The sequence below is a fragment of the Cryptomeria japonica genome, chromosome 6, assembly GCF_030272615.1.
Source record: "Cryptomeria japonica chromosome 6, Sugi_1.0, whole genome shotgun sequence".
In the NCBI taxonomy this organism is placed as follows: Eukaryota; Viridiplantae; Streptophyta; class Pinopsida; order Cupressales; family Cupressaceae; genus Cryptomeria; species Cryptomeria japonica.
In genome coordinates, this window is record NC_081410.1 from 144375946 (window position 1) to 144389588 (window position 13643).

Genomic DNA, 13643 nt, shown 5'->3' on the forward strand with positions numbered 1-13643 from the left:
GATGAGATTTGCAACCATAACCTCTTGCTTCTTGTCTACATTCTTCCTGAATGCAATCTACCCTCAACCTATCAAATTTAGGAAGATCATCTCTTCCACTAATGCCTTGAATGAAGGATTCCCAGGAGATGGGAAGTCCATTCATAGCTAACATAACCAAGTCTTTATCAGCAAAAGTATCTCCAATTGCACTGAGCTGATCTTTTAACTCAGAAATCTTCATGAAATAAGAAGTCACAGATTCTCCTCTAGACATTTTCACATGCAGCAGTTGACGCCTAAGGGCTAAAGCTCTGCCGGTATTGTTGAATTCATAAAGATCCTTTTGTTGAAAATTGTAGCTAGCTCGGATACCTAACTATTGAATTTTAATGTTGTCAATGACAATTAAAATTCCTATGTATTATCTCTCATGCAATCCGAACCACTTGGGGTTGGGCCCAAACACATGTAACGTGAAGGCAAATGATGTAACTTAGGGCTGGGATCAAATACATGTAACTTGTAATTATATCTTGCTATGGATAGGACAAGACCTATGTATAATGTAACTTGTGGATAGGACAAGACCTATATATAAATGTAACTTGTAAATGATTATTGGTCTGACCCTTTATTGGGCGCCAACCTTAGATTATTATAAAATCATTTAGCAAGGCCAACCTAAGGCTTCTAGGTTAGTTGGTCACTTATATATACAAAGTCATTTACAAACATCAGATATACATTTTGGAAAATACATTCCTATCTATCATAAGTGAATTACTTCAGCGATCAGCATATTATGATCAGAGATCAGCAAACATCATCTGAAGGCAACGATCGTCATTGAGTGCACAGCAAACACAATCAGGGGACAGCGAACACTATTAGAAGACAACGATTATTATTGGAAGCTCAGCGAACCTTATCTGAAGCACTGCTATCTGTTGAAAGCAGATGTACTCTGAGAGGGGGAGGGGGTGAATCAGAGTACTTTGAACTTTGAAATACACCAAATAAATATGCTTTTTAAGATTGGAGTAAGCTTTACAAAAAAAGAAACAAAGAGCAGAATTGTACAAATGTAGCAATATGTTTGAGAGTGATTTGCCAAGATAAGAAAACTGAAACAGAAATAGGACTGAGATAAATATCAAAGCATTACCACAAAAGTAATAAACTCGACACAATTTTGTGCTGAGTGGAAACCCTCAAGATCCAACCAGATCTTGTCACAAGGAGAAAACCACTCCGTTATTGTATTAACCAATCCAAAAATCCAAGATTACATCCAGTTTAGCAGCCCTGCTGCAAGGAGTCCAACTCCTAACCTTCCAATGAAAATCAACAGGATCTATGATAGTATATTTGCTCAGTTACCGGTTCTTGCCTAAACTAGCTGGGTCTTGGTCCTGGTCCCTGCCCGATCCTGGTCCCAGCCTGGTTCGCCCTGGGTCCCACCCGGGTCCTGCCCAGGCGGCTGGGTTCCCTGTGGGTCCTGCATGACAGGACCCACGGGGAACCCAGCCGCCTGGGCAAGACCCGGGTGGGACCCAGGGCGAACCCAGGAGGACCCGGGTGAACCCAAGCCCGTGGGTTCCCAAAAACAAGGCCCACGGGTTAGGCAAGAACCGGTAACTGAGCTGAAAAGAATAAGAAGAGAAGATATCAATATCAGAATATTTATTGGCATTGGCAATTATGGATTTATGATTTATGATTTATCTGTTATCATTTATGTGTCATTGTATGGGAAAGTTACATTGTATGTTTCATATTTGTATGTTTGAACTGTGAACATATATAATTTTGATGTTTGAAGTTTGAACATATATATATATATATATATATATATATATATATATATATATATATATATATATATATATATATATATATATATATATTAAAAAAAATTTAAAAATATATATATATGTACGGACGAACCCGTACCCATACCCAAATTTTATTTTTTTTTGCCGAATCCGCGAATCCAAACCTGAATCCAAACCGGAACCGGTAACTTAGTATATTTGCAATCTTGCAGACTATACAATCACGGATTTTTATTACAGTCTATAAGATATTCAATTTTATTTCACAACACAATCTTTTCTTCCAAAAATCCCATCTCACAATGCCATTTCATATCCATTTATACACATTATGCATCTATAGATGTATATGCAGTCACAACCAAAAACTGTTTTCAATAACTTCCTAGTATACCCGAAAGGGTTTAAAACAAATTTCATTTTACAACTTTGTTTATCTTCAACAAACTGCCATGAAAAATCTGTTTCTTCCCGTAGATAAACTTTCCTCCTTAATAGTCAAGGAGATATTCAAAACTGTCAACTGTCATAAACAAATCATAAACTGAAAGTACCCATATTAGGTTTATTGTTAACTTCTGATTTTAACAGAAGTCTTAACCAAAAAAAAACTTTAAGCAAATCATAAAATTGCAAACACCTCTGAAGATTCAAAGATCATAAACTTGAATTTTGAGCATTAAAGTGGCTGTTTAGAAACATACCTATTTGCAATGACAAATCACAAAGATTTACCAGTAGTTACCGAAAACTGTCGCGGTTAAGCACCTTATCAAAGCTTAAACTGCCGTAACAAATCTTTGCCCTCTGAGTCCTCGCTGAGTTGCCCGTGAAAGGGTTTCACAAAAATGTGAAATAAACAAACAAATCAAACAACATCCTTTGTCATAATTTATTTTTTTCTTACGTCCATCACTAACTCTCGTGAGTTAGGTATTGAGTACATATTACCAAAGTCAATAGTTAAGTGTCAACCTGAAGTCAAATTTACCACGACAACCTTATGAATTTAAATACACATGGCTTTACTGATTTGTCATCAAGGACAAAATGAATCAACACTATCACCTTGGGAGGTCAGTGAATTCCATTTAAAGGGCAGCAAACTTCATCTTTGGGACAGCAACATCCGAATTGTAGATAAGTTCACTCCCTAGGTTGAAGCTATTATTGTCCATTATGTGCTGACAGCTTCAAGTACTAAAGCATATTGTAAAATCACTTCTGATTATTGCCTAATAAACATCTGAGACTTGTTGCTGGGTTTTTCACCTCCAAGAGGGAGATTTTCCCAGGGTACTGCTGTGTTATGTGTGTTTTTCTTTGTTATTTTCTGCTTACTGTTATCTGAGTGGTCTTAAAATTAACACCTTTGGAGTCTGAAACATTTCCTTAGCTGAATCCAACTTAGAGATGATAGGCACCAGATGATCCTTAACAGAATCAATCAAAATTTTCTTAGCCATGGTCTTGTTCTTTCTCCATTGAACTTTCTCTGCATCAGTAGAAGGCTCTTCTACATCTTTCGAGACATAGTCAAGGAGATCATTCTCTTCTAGAGTGATCAGAATTCTAAATTTCCAAGAAGAGAAATCTAACGAACCATCTAGTCTATCTTCTACTTTCAATCCATTCACCATAATGAATGACTTAGGCAAACAACTGAAAGAAATAAAGAACTTAAAATTATGGTTCTGGATCGATCTTCTAGACCCGCTCTGATACCATGTTAAAAATTGAACCAGAATATAGAAAATCTGAGAACAGAAAATAGAGAAAGAAACACAAATGAACAAGCCCTCTTATCCTGGGAAAACCCTCCACCTGAGGGTGAAAAACCTAGCCCACTCAAAATTAACTTTATTATATCTCAGAAAAGAATACAATTGATGATAGTCTCAAAATACTATTAAACATAATAATGTGAGATCAATTCTCTATGAATCAACCAAAAAATGAACTCAGCTAATACAACTTGAATACAAACCAAAAACTTCCTATATTTGAAACTCAGTATGCAGACAGAAATACACACTATTTCTAATCTGACGGACACGATCATAAGGAAGAATAAGTCGATAAAGAAAGTTGCCAAAGAAGAAGACGTGACAAGGAAGAATGACAAATATAACCTATCGGAGTATCAAAGAAGAGCCACACGAAGGAAGACGTAGAGGCATGGACAGTTACTTCTGCATGGACATCCTCTTCACCTTCACCGACAGACTCATCATCTCCACAGACAACCACATCACCTTCACCGACAGTAAGCAAGGCAAAGAAGGAACGAAAGCTAAGGAGTCGATGCTAGACAAGATAAATAAGGAGCCAATAATCTCTATCGAAGCTATATCTTCAAACAAAGGGTTGTATCACCACCTTCATTAATGATATTTGGGTGCCTTTGACAAATGCCTCGCAATATACATTAAATGATTACTACGATTTCCTTTTTGGCATATCATATGTAATGCGATACCTTCCCTTATTGTATGTGAGTGGCTCCCTTGTAAAGATCGTGTTATCTTGCGTCGATGTAAATGCATCCAACCGCCACCTTTATTAATACATTGAGACCATCCATTAACATTGATTAAACCATCGCCCCTGATGTAATTTGGGAGGGCCTTGAACTTTGTGGTCAAGCAATTGAATGTGATCGCCAATTTGTCTTAATCGCAATCAATCTACTTGCATTATTTTAAAGTCATACGATCACCTAACGATTTTCATTAAATGGGGGAAACCAATATGGAAAACTCATCCTTTTGCAATTAATTAACAAGAGATGAGTATTGCTCATTAAATGCGATCCAATGGCAATTGTATCATCACTTCTCTCATTACATTCATTCAATGCTTGGTTTCATAATTGTGATTCTACAAAATCAATCGATGAATGCCTATCTTAGTAACGTCCCCTCATTTAATATTCCTTGATTAAAGTTGTAGCCACTTGCGTTGATTTACGAAGGAATTGCATCAATTTTGACCTTAGTCATCCAATTGATTTTGCAATTTAGCATTGAACTTATAAAATCAATTTGATTTTGCGTTCCATTTTTCATAGAATTTTGTAAAATAATCATTGAATGCACTCTAAGTTGCATTGTGGAAATTGGCAAATTTTATTGTTCGATCAATCATTAGTGTTGTGCATCCTTCCATTTGCCATCCTTCATTGTTGAACTCGAACTTGATTTTAATTGAATACTAAAAATCGTTTTAAGTGACTTGCATCGCTAAAAGCAGCGATGAGCAATGCACGAAGCGTGCAGTGCTCTCGAAAAGTAGTGCTTAAAAGCAATAACGATATTAATAGGCACTGCTTAAAAGCAGTAGCGACACCAAGAAGCACCACTTAAAAGCAGCAGTGACATGAAGAGGTACTGCTTAAAAGCAGCAGTGCAACTGAAAGGCATTGCTTATAAGCAGCAGTGCTACTGAATGCTACTGAGGGACACTACTTATTTTTCATGCCTTAGCCAAATTTTCTTGATTTTTCTTTTTTTTTTTTATATTTTCCAATTTCTTTCATTTTTTGAAATTTTTTATTTTTTTTATTTTTTGAATTTTTGAATTTTTTGTATTTTTTTATTTTTTTTATTTTTTTGTAATTTTGGGGTTTTTTGAAATTTTTTATTTTTTATTTTTTTTATTTTTCGATTTTAAGAGAGACACTTTAAAATATACCAAACTAAGACACCTATTTACGACTACTATGCTACGAAAAGAGGGGTCCCCATTAAAATGGGGCGATGTGTGATTTGCTCACAACAGAATGGTAACTTACCTTTATGCTTGTTGGAACCTCTTTTTAATTTAGTCACAAAATTTGCTTGTTCCGGATCTGAATTTTCACTACAACCTGAATTCACATTCTCCACAGATGCCTTGAAGGTTGCTTCCTTTCTTGAAGATTTGTCATTTATAATTCTCATCTCATAAGCAATTAGTGTCCCATGTAACTAATCCATAGTCAAACTGTTCAGGTCTTTGGCTTCTTCTATTGCAAAGACTTTTGAATCAAACTTAGAGGGTAGGGATCTAAGTACCTTTTTGACAATCATTGATTCTTTCACTTCTTCACCTAGTCCTCTGATGGTATTAACAACTTCATCAACCCGAAGTAGGTATGCAGCGATATTTTCTTCCTCTTTCATATTCAAAGTTAGACATTTGAATAGGCCTCGATAGGTCTAAAGTTTTGCCTCCTTGACTTTATCATCACCTTCATAAATATTGTAAATCTTGTCCCAAACTTCTTTTGCAATCCTACAGTGCGGTATCTTCTCACAAACTCAAAGTTAGATAAACCATGTAAAATAGCATTCCTACCTTTTGCATTTGTCTCACATGCTCTCCTCCCTGCCTAATCTCTGGAGGATTTTCTATAATCTCATAGCCATCACAACAAATTGGCAAACATCAAACCCTAAAGACATTAAATAGGCTTCCATCCTTACTCTCCAAAGCACATAATTAGATCCATCAAAAAGCGATGCCTTGTTTGAAGAAAGACCTTCGTGAGCAACTGAGTGTGCCATCCTAGATCTACCTCAAGTTGTTAAGCTTCTTCCAAGGAACTTAGCTTTGATACCAATCGTTAGACACATAGATATACTGAGGGGGAGGGGAGTGAATCAGTATATGCAAATTCCAACTTAATTCAACACTAATTACCATTAATAACTTCTCCAAACATTTAATAATTGCTAGACAAGAATTTAGCACACATCAACACATAAAAACACTAGATTTATGTGGAAACCTAGAAGGGAAAAACCACGGTGAGAATAGTTGCTTGGATCTACTGTCCAAATCCAGCCTCACAAAAGACGTTAAAGAACTTACAATATTCAATAGGCACCAACCTACAAGAATTTCACCCTCATGTGGAGACACCAATCCCCAAACACATTTGAGGGCACTAATCTATAGGAGACACCAATCTCAAATACATCAAGATATACAAAAGATGTAAGATGTGTTATGTGGAGTCAAGGCTGAACCCTCAACATCTTGATCTAATCAACTTCAAAACACTCACAATGAGCATGACATCTTCAATTAAGTTCACACATCGAACCTAAATTGAGTAGACAATTTGCACAACTTTTGTCACGATTATTAGTTCTACTCACAATTTCAACACACCCTTGGAATGAATCTAATCAACAATATATGTGCATTCCAATAATAATTACCACTTTATGTCGACCTAGATCATATTCAATACTACCCACAAGTCGGCCACAATCAAGTTCCTCAATCAAACGTGTAGTCGGCTCGGTCCTAAAAGCCAACATGCTACACCAAAAGTGGGGACATACTATGCGTTACCCAACATAGCCTCAACTAGTCCCAAACTATCTTCACACACTTCCTCCAGCTGGCATACATTACAATCCTCTAGTGCAATCATTCGGAACATTGTGCAAACTGTGAACCGGCGCAGTGAACATTATGTCACTTTTATCTTTTTATCCACTAAAGCTCATCTATGAAACTCTGGAATCTAATACTTCATACTCAACCTAGCTTTACTTCCAAACAGCAAGCCTTAACTCTCTATTGCAGCAAAATGCAGAGCCAAACACTATAACAGTGCAACTGAGTGCACATACTATTGCTTAGCAACAAACCTTAGAAACCTAGTGCCAATACTTCCAGACAACAATTCATGTACTAGACAATCAGGAACTACTAAAACCGAAGCATAATGATAACAAGAAGAAAGCTACATACCTGACTCTATCTTTTCAAAACTTAGATGACATGACAATAACTGCATTCTTTCGGATGCCTTGACATCAATGACAACACTATGCTCAACACTATGTGTTCTCAAAGGCTTTAATTTTGACTTGGTGGTGGGTGTTCCATCCCTCAGCCCTGCCTTATATCACAACTAGAAGCCCTTGAGAGGCATATAATCAATTAAGAGGAATACGCTTACCTCTCGATGATCAACAAAGTTGGTCACTGTGCATGATGCCTTGTGACTTTAAGATTCGTAGACTTCTAAGTATTGTTACACTCCAAATTTTGCTGATAAAGAGAAGAATTTAGATAGAAAAGCTTTAGAAGTGATAAAAAATTCAAGGATCTAAAGCAACCATTAAATGGTTAGTGTGATGGGTTCAACCACAGTCAAAACAATCTAATCCGTTGACTAAGGTAACAATTGTCTTATGTAGAACAAGGCAACTAGATGAGTTCAACCATGGTAGAAACCATCCAAAATAGGACAAAATCACAAATTCCTCAAGACATAATTAATCTGAAGAGTTTGGAATACTCCCTACTGTGTTCCAATCTTGTTAGGCTTCTTCGAATCAACACTATGCTGAATTCCTATATAAATATAACCCTTTGGGATCTTGTAAACAGTAAAACTATTAGGGATTGACCTCTTGATGTTAGGTTTCTTCATCAAGTGTTAAGGAAGTCAAGTGCAAGTAATTGTGTGTAGAGCAAGTTGCAAAGAAATTTATATACATCCAGAACTCCAATGGTATCAATAAATGTCCTTCTAATCCTTCAGAAGCAAATATGCACGTAAGCTTGGAAGAAAATAGTGCTGGAGAAGGGTAGGTCTTATTCTTCCAGATATTTTTCCAAATTAGGTTACTTTGACCCAATCTCTCATGAATGTGCTTCGATATCTTTTATGTTACTTTAGTTAGTATTCCTTATTTCATTCATTTGAACAATTTGCAAATCATTTCAGCACTTAAAACAACTCTTCTTTTGGCACATTGAACCTATTTTCTAAGAAAATATAAAGGGGACAGCAAATTGAACAATCAAGTATGTAATTGTACTGGAAAAAAATTCATGTTGGTGAATTACTACAATAAATCTATGCTCATTATGAATCAAAATGTTTTGCCTTGGAAAGTGTATCAGACCTTCCCCTGTACATTGTAATGCAAAAGTTTGGTACAGAAGGGCATTTGTCGTTTTCCTTTCTGCCTTGAAATTAGAGGTTGTGACTAAAGTTGAAGTCATCCTTGCCCAAAGAGAATGTGGGTGGAGAAGGAACGGAATATTTTATGTTCTCCCATTTTAAATGAGGGAAAGAGCAAAGAATGGATACTTCTCCTTCATTCATGAGGTAAATATCAAAAAAGGCTAGAATAAGGAAGAACAAAGAAGGGATGGTAGTCCCTCCTCCTGCATGCTAAATATTGGAAGAGCAGAAATAAGGGTAAGCAGAGAATGACAATTGTCCCTCTTTTTCCCTATCAGACATAAACGAGGATCAGAGATATTATGGTCATTGATTCCTCCATATGCAGAATTAGACAAGCCAAAAAAGAGACCATCATCCATTCTACCATTAATTTCCAACAATAATCCCAACCCTGAAAGAAATGGTTGGTTGTTTATTTCTCCCAACACCTAAAAATTGGAGTTTCTAAGTGAAATTTTCGGCAAGTCAATTCCCAGCAGCAGAGGCAGGTCATGATCAAGGTTTCAAACTCAAAACATAACTACGTTCATCCCTATACAGTTGTAAAAACTCAGATTTAAGCTCAATATCAAAATCTTGTAGCTCCTGGAAGTAAAATTGCTTTGTTTTTCCCATCAATTGTTCTTCCCTCTAATAAAGTACTAAACATAAAAGATGCTTTTGAACGTTTGAGAAGAGTTAAATTGCAAAGGGAGACAGAAGCTTGCATGGAAGAAGAGTTGTGCAAATAGCAAGAAAGATCGCAAGTAGGCCCAAATGTCAAGTTAGGCATGAGTGTGTGTTTTAGTCTGAGTTTGAAACAAAGCAGAACTTTTAGTTGTAGATCTTTTTTTTTGCCGAATAATTGTTGTGCAAGCTTTCTTATAAATTAATAAAGAAGATTGTTGTTTCCATTTTTTGAGTTAATCATTTACACTTCCTATGTTTTTTTGTGTGCTTTGATTGACCAAGTATGACAGCGATTTGCTTAATCCTCGACTTTTAATGCATATTCTTGCCAAATAGTTGAAATGCAAGTTTTCTAAAAAATTAAAAAAGAAGATTGTTTGATCTATTTTTTGAGTCAATCATTTCTACATCCTGTGTTTTTTGTGTGCTTTGCTTGATAAATTGATGATAGTGATGCGTTCAACTCTCAATCAGGCCTTCCTCAGTCAATTCTCCCATGTTCCAAAATATATTTACCAAACTTCTCCTCTGTATGAGTTTTTTTTTGTAAGAGTGGACTCTAGCCTGATGACAATTAAACAGATTTTCTATTAAAAAAATTGATATTAAAAATTTCAACCAAACTTCTTGGGGGATTTTGATCTATAACTTCCAGGCCATGACTGTCAATCCCAGCTTAACATCTATGATACAATGAACTGTGAATCTTGACAAAGCACCATCATAAATGCCTTGTAGACTCTCCAATCTATATCTTGGCTACTTACATATGACCAATGCAAGTGGACAATTATATGATTTACTTCTTTCCCCTGCTAAATTCAATCAAGGGCACGTGTTAAAATGAATGGCATCTGATTGTATTGTGAATTCAATTTAATAGACTGGGGTACTTTTTTTCCAGAGTAATGGATCATTTGCACATATGTAAGCAATCAATCGCTCTAGCATTAGGGAAAGGGCACAAAGATGCAATAAGTCAGACACATATAAAGAGAGGGAACAATAAATATGGAAAGAACCTTGCATATTATTTCACTTAAACTAGAACTCCTGTTTCTGATAAGAACAACCTGAGTACAACTTAACAAATAAAAACCAAAAAGCAATCACATACCCTTGGAGCTGCTTTATCTGAGTCCCAAAAGACATTTATTGCTTTTTCTAGCTCCTTACGCACTTTCATGTTCTCAATTGGTCTACAATCCACATTGTTATAGTTTAAGTACAAAGACCAACATCATCCTTTATTGTTTAAGCATTTTCCTTCAAAATGAAAGTTGGTTCAAGATAAGAAGATGTCAATAGTATTACAACTTATTAATTTCAATTTAATTTTTTCAATCTCCAATTCTTTCAGGAACAGACAAATCCTCTCTTGAATAAATGAATTTAATAAATCCTGAGTATACTATGATCTGTTACTATAGGAACATGTCATCACAAACTGCAAACAGGGGTTTAAAAAGAAGAAAAATCTCACGGCACAAATTTGTCCAGACAAGACTTACACAAATGACAAATTTAAATACTAGAAGTCAATTTCCATATCAAGACAATCCAGCACATATATTAGCTTCTGAAACAACAAAACATGTTTTCTTATGAAGCCAACATAGTCTTTAAATCCTGCGTAATGACATTTAGTGTCTAATCAAATGGAACAAACTACCCAAGTTCAAATCCCAAAGAGCCATGTATAAATGTTGAATGTATAATCAGATAAAACTACCACATCCAATTTTGGGTGTGTTGTACCCCAATGGACTAGGAAATCAGAATCTAAACATTAAATCATTCTTACCACCCCCTCTTGATAGGGCCACAAGAAACCGCTCAAAGATGGCTCCAGCTAGATGGAGTTTCTCTAGTGCTGGTTGCTACAAATTGAGATTTGATGGGGCGGCAGAAATATATTAGGGCCCTGCTGGTTATGCCTGGCACAATGGTTATGAACTTCTTTGATTCTAGCCTTCGTAGATCAAATACAACTACATGGTGGAATCTGCAGCCCTGCCAAGGGTCTGAAATGGGCAACTAAGGCATAAAACATTTAATCTCTGTTGTCATAATATAAGAGAAAGTGATTGCTAATGTCCTGGCAGGTTTTCTAGCTAATAAAGAGGTGCGCTTCAAATTTAATAATCATATTGATAGCTTCACGGAGGAAGAGTGACAGGCTATGGAAGATCTCGAGAACATTATCTTAAAAGATGTAATTCCCAATCCTAATGACCCTCAACCTAAGTGTAACCCTCTTCTGCTTCCTGCATGCTCAAATATGTTTCCTTTTACACGTTTAACTATTGCGGTCTCCATGATGATAGAAGAGTTAATTTCAAAGAAAGAGGTGATATTGGACATAAAGATCGTTCTGGGCACAGGGCATTCTGAGTTAGGAAAGCAGAGCTGATTAGAAGCAGAACTAAAAGACAAAAAAAAAGAGACAAAGAAAATGAAATGCTTCTATACATCTTTATGTAAGTTTGAACTTACAACAGGTCATGATAGGAAGTAAATTGTTGCTAAAAGGAATGCTTTATTTAAACTTTTTGCACCCATGCAGTTTTCATTCAGTAGTCTAAGAGGAATCTGAGAGTAAAAGACGAAGGAAAGGGGGTGACTCAGAAGCCTATGCTTGTATGTGTTTTGACGAGATGAGAATATGGCTTCAAACCTTATTCAGGCCAAAATTGTCCCTAGGACTATCGAAGTGTAACAGAAGTCCAGTTTTAAAATAAATTCTAATTTCTCCAAGCTTTGTTTGACTGTCTTGATTTACAATTTCATGTACTTAATTATGATGGCAAACATTTATATAATTGTGTCTAAAATTATTGCATACTGTACATATTAAAAAGAAATGCATTTCGTCATCAAATTCATTTGAATTGCAAATAGTAGAGAATCCCCGTTTCCGAGACAACTTTTGGTGGGGCTATATATGAAATTTTCTTTGCGATTCAAGTAAGTTAGTTCTTAGAAGCACAATCATGGTTTTCCTTCTAAATATGTGTTAACATGTTTTATTAAGTGATGCTCTTACAATTTACTCGCAATGGAATTTTACCTGTCATATCTCTGGTAGACGAGCACAACCAAAGGACTTATATCACCAAACACTACATCTTCCCAGTCCTTAGCAGTGATATCCTTGACTGCAACATCAACACTGCCAACTTGCAATTCATTCTCATCTTCTGTCAGATAATCTAAATCATCCTCATCATCATCATTTCTCACATTAATAAGTTTGAAATCGTTGAAGAATTGAGATAAGGGAAACCCCCAACCCTCTTCTTCATCCTCAGGCCAAGAGGCATCTTCATCCTCACTGCTGTCTGTTTCCTCACCTTTGAGATTTCCACGAGTTTCCTTGGACACGGGAGAGGCTTCAACTCTACTACATCCGAGCCTTTCATTTTTCTGCAAAACCCAATATCAAACTCTACAGCAAAACCCAAAAACCTTGCGACTAAATCCCCACACAGCAAGCTTCTACAACATAATGTGTACTGGAATTCAAGAAGGCTGCAAAAACTCCAAAAGGAAATTTAAACTAAAAGAGAATGAATAAATAATTTAAAGAAACAAGTGTAGAGGGTACCTTAAATTGTCGTTCACAAGGCCCTCGATGAAGACTGGAGCCTGCTCTGGATTTCCAAGCAGTGCTCAATGAAGTAGTAGTAAAATATGAAGACTTTCGAATATGAATAAACCCATTTAGTTGTTTGAAAATGGATGGAGTTATCTGAAAGCGCGCAGCGGAAAAGGATGGCAGTTCCATGGTTTTGGGCATCCGATACTAAAATGCAAATAGAGAGAATTACATTCATGTTACATATTTAGTGTAGTTCATAAATTCAATTATTATTTAGGCGATAGGTTGTCTGGGCTTTTGCCTGCGAAAGTGTGAGCCTTCCCGTCATCCTTTGTTTTCCCACAACTTTTGGGCCAAGCTCCGTTTTCTCGCGGATGAAAAGACAAGGTTGAAGCATGTTTTCTATTGATGCGTTGGAGTGTGCGGTGGCGGCTAATTGACATGCCACTAACCACATCTTTTGTGGGTGATTTGAAGAGCTTGAATTTAATGCGGCTAAACATTTGGTTATTCGTAATGTTTGATGTTCTTCATCTATGTTTTAGGTTTTCATTCTTTGCATTTTCATTTTGTGTTT

At 36.1% G+C, this 13643-nt stretch overlaps 1 protein-coding gene across 2 annotated transcripts in view; it reads right to left on the bottom strand.

The window, feature by feature from the left end:
- Positions 1 to 13441, bottom strand: part of LOC131064976 (thioredoxin-like fold domain-containing protein MRL7L, chloroplastic) — a 35672-nt gene extending 22231 nt beyond the window's left edge. The window contains exons 1-3 of one of the 2 annotated variants that reach the window (XM_057999314.2): positions 13073 to 13441; positions 12536 to 12891; positions 10583 to 10664 (exon numbers count right to left, since the gene is read on the bottom strand). In XM_057999314.2, coding sequence (XP_057855297.2) covers positions 10583 to 10664; positions 12536 to 12891; positions 13073 to 13264 — 630 coding nt within the window. In that variant the 5' untranslated portion in view covers positions 13265 to 13441. The remainder of the gene's footprint in view (positions 1 to 10582; positions 10665 to 12535; positions 12892 to 13072) is intronic. The other variant, XM_057999315.2, reaches the window with a different exon arrangement.
- Positions 13442 to 13643: the final 202 nt, after the last annotated feature.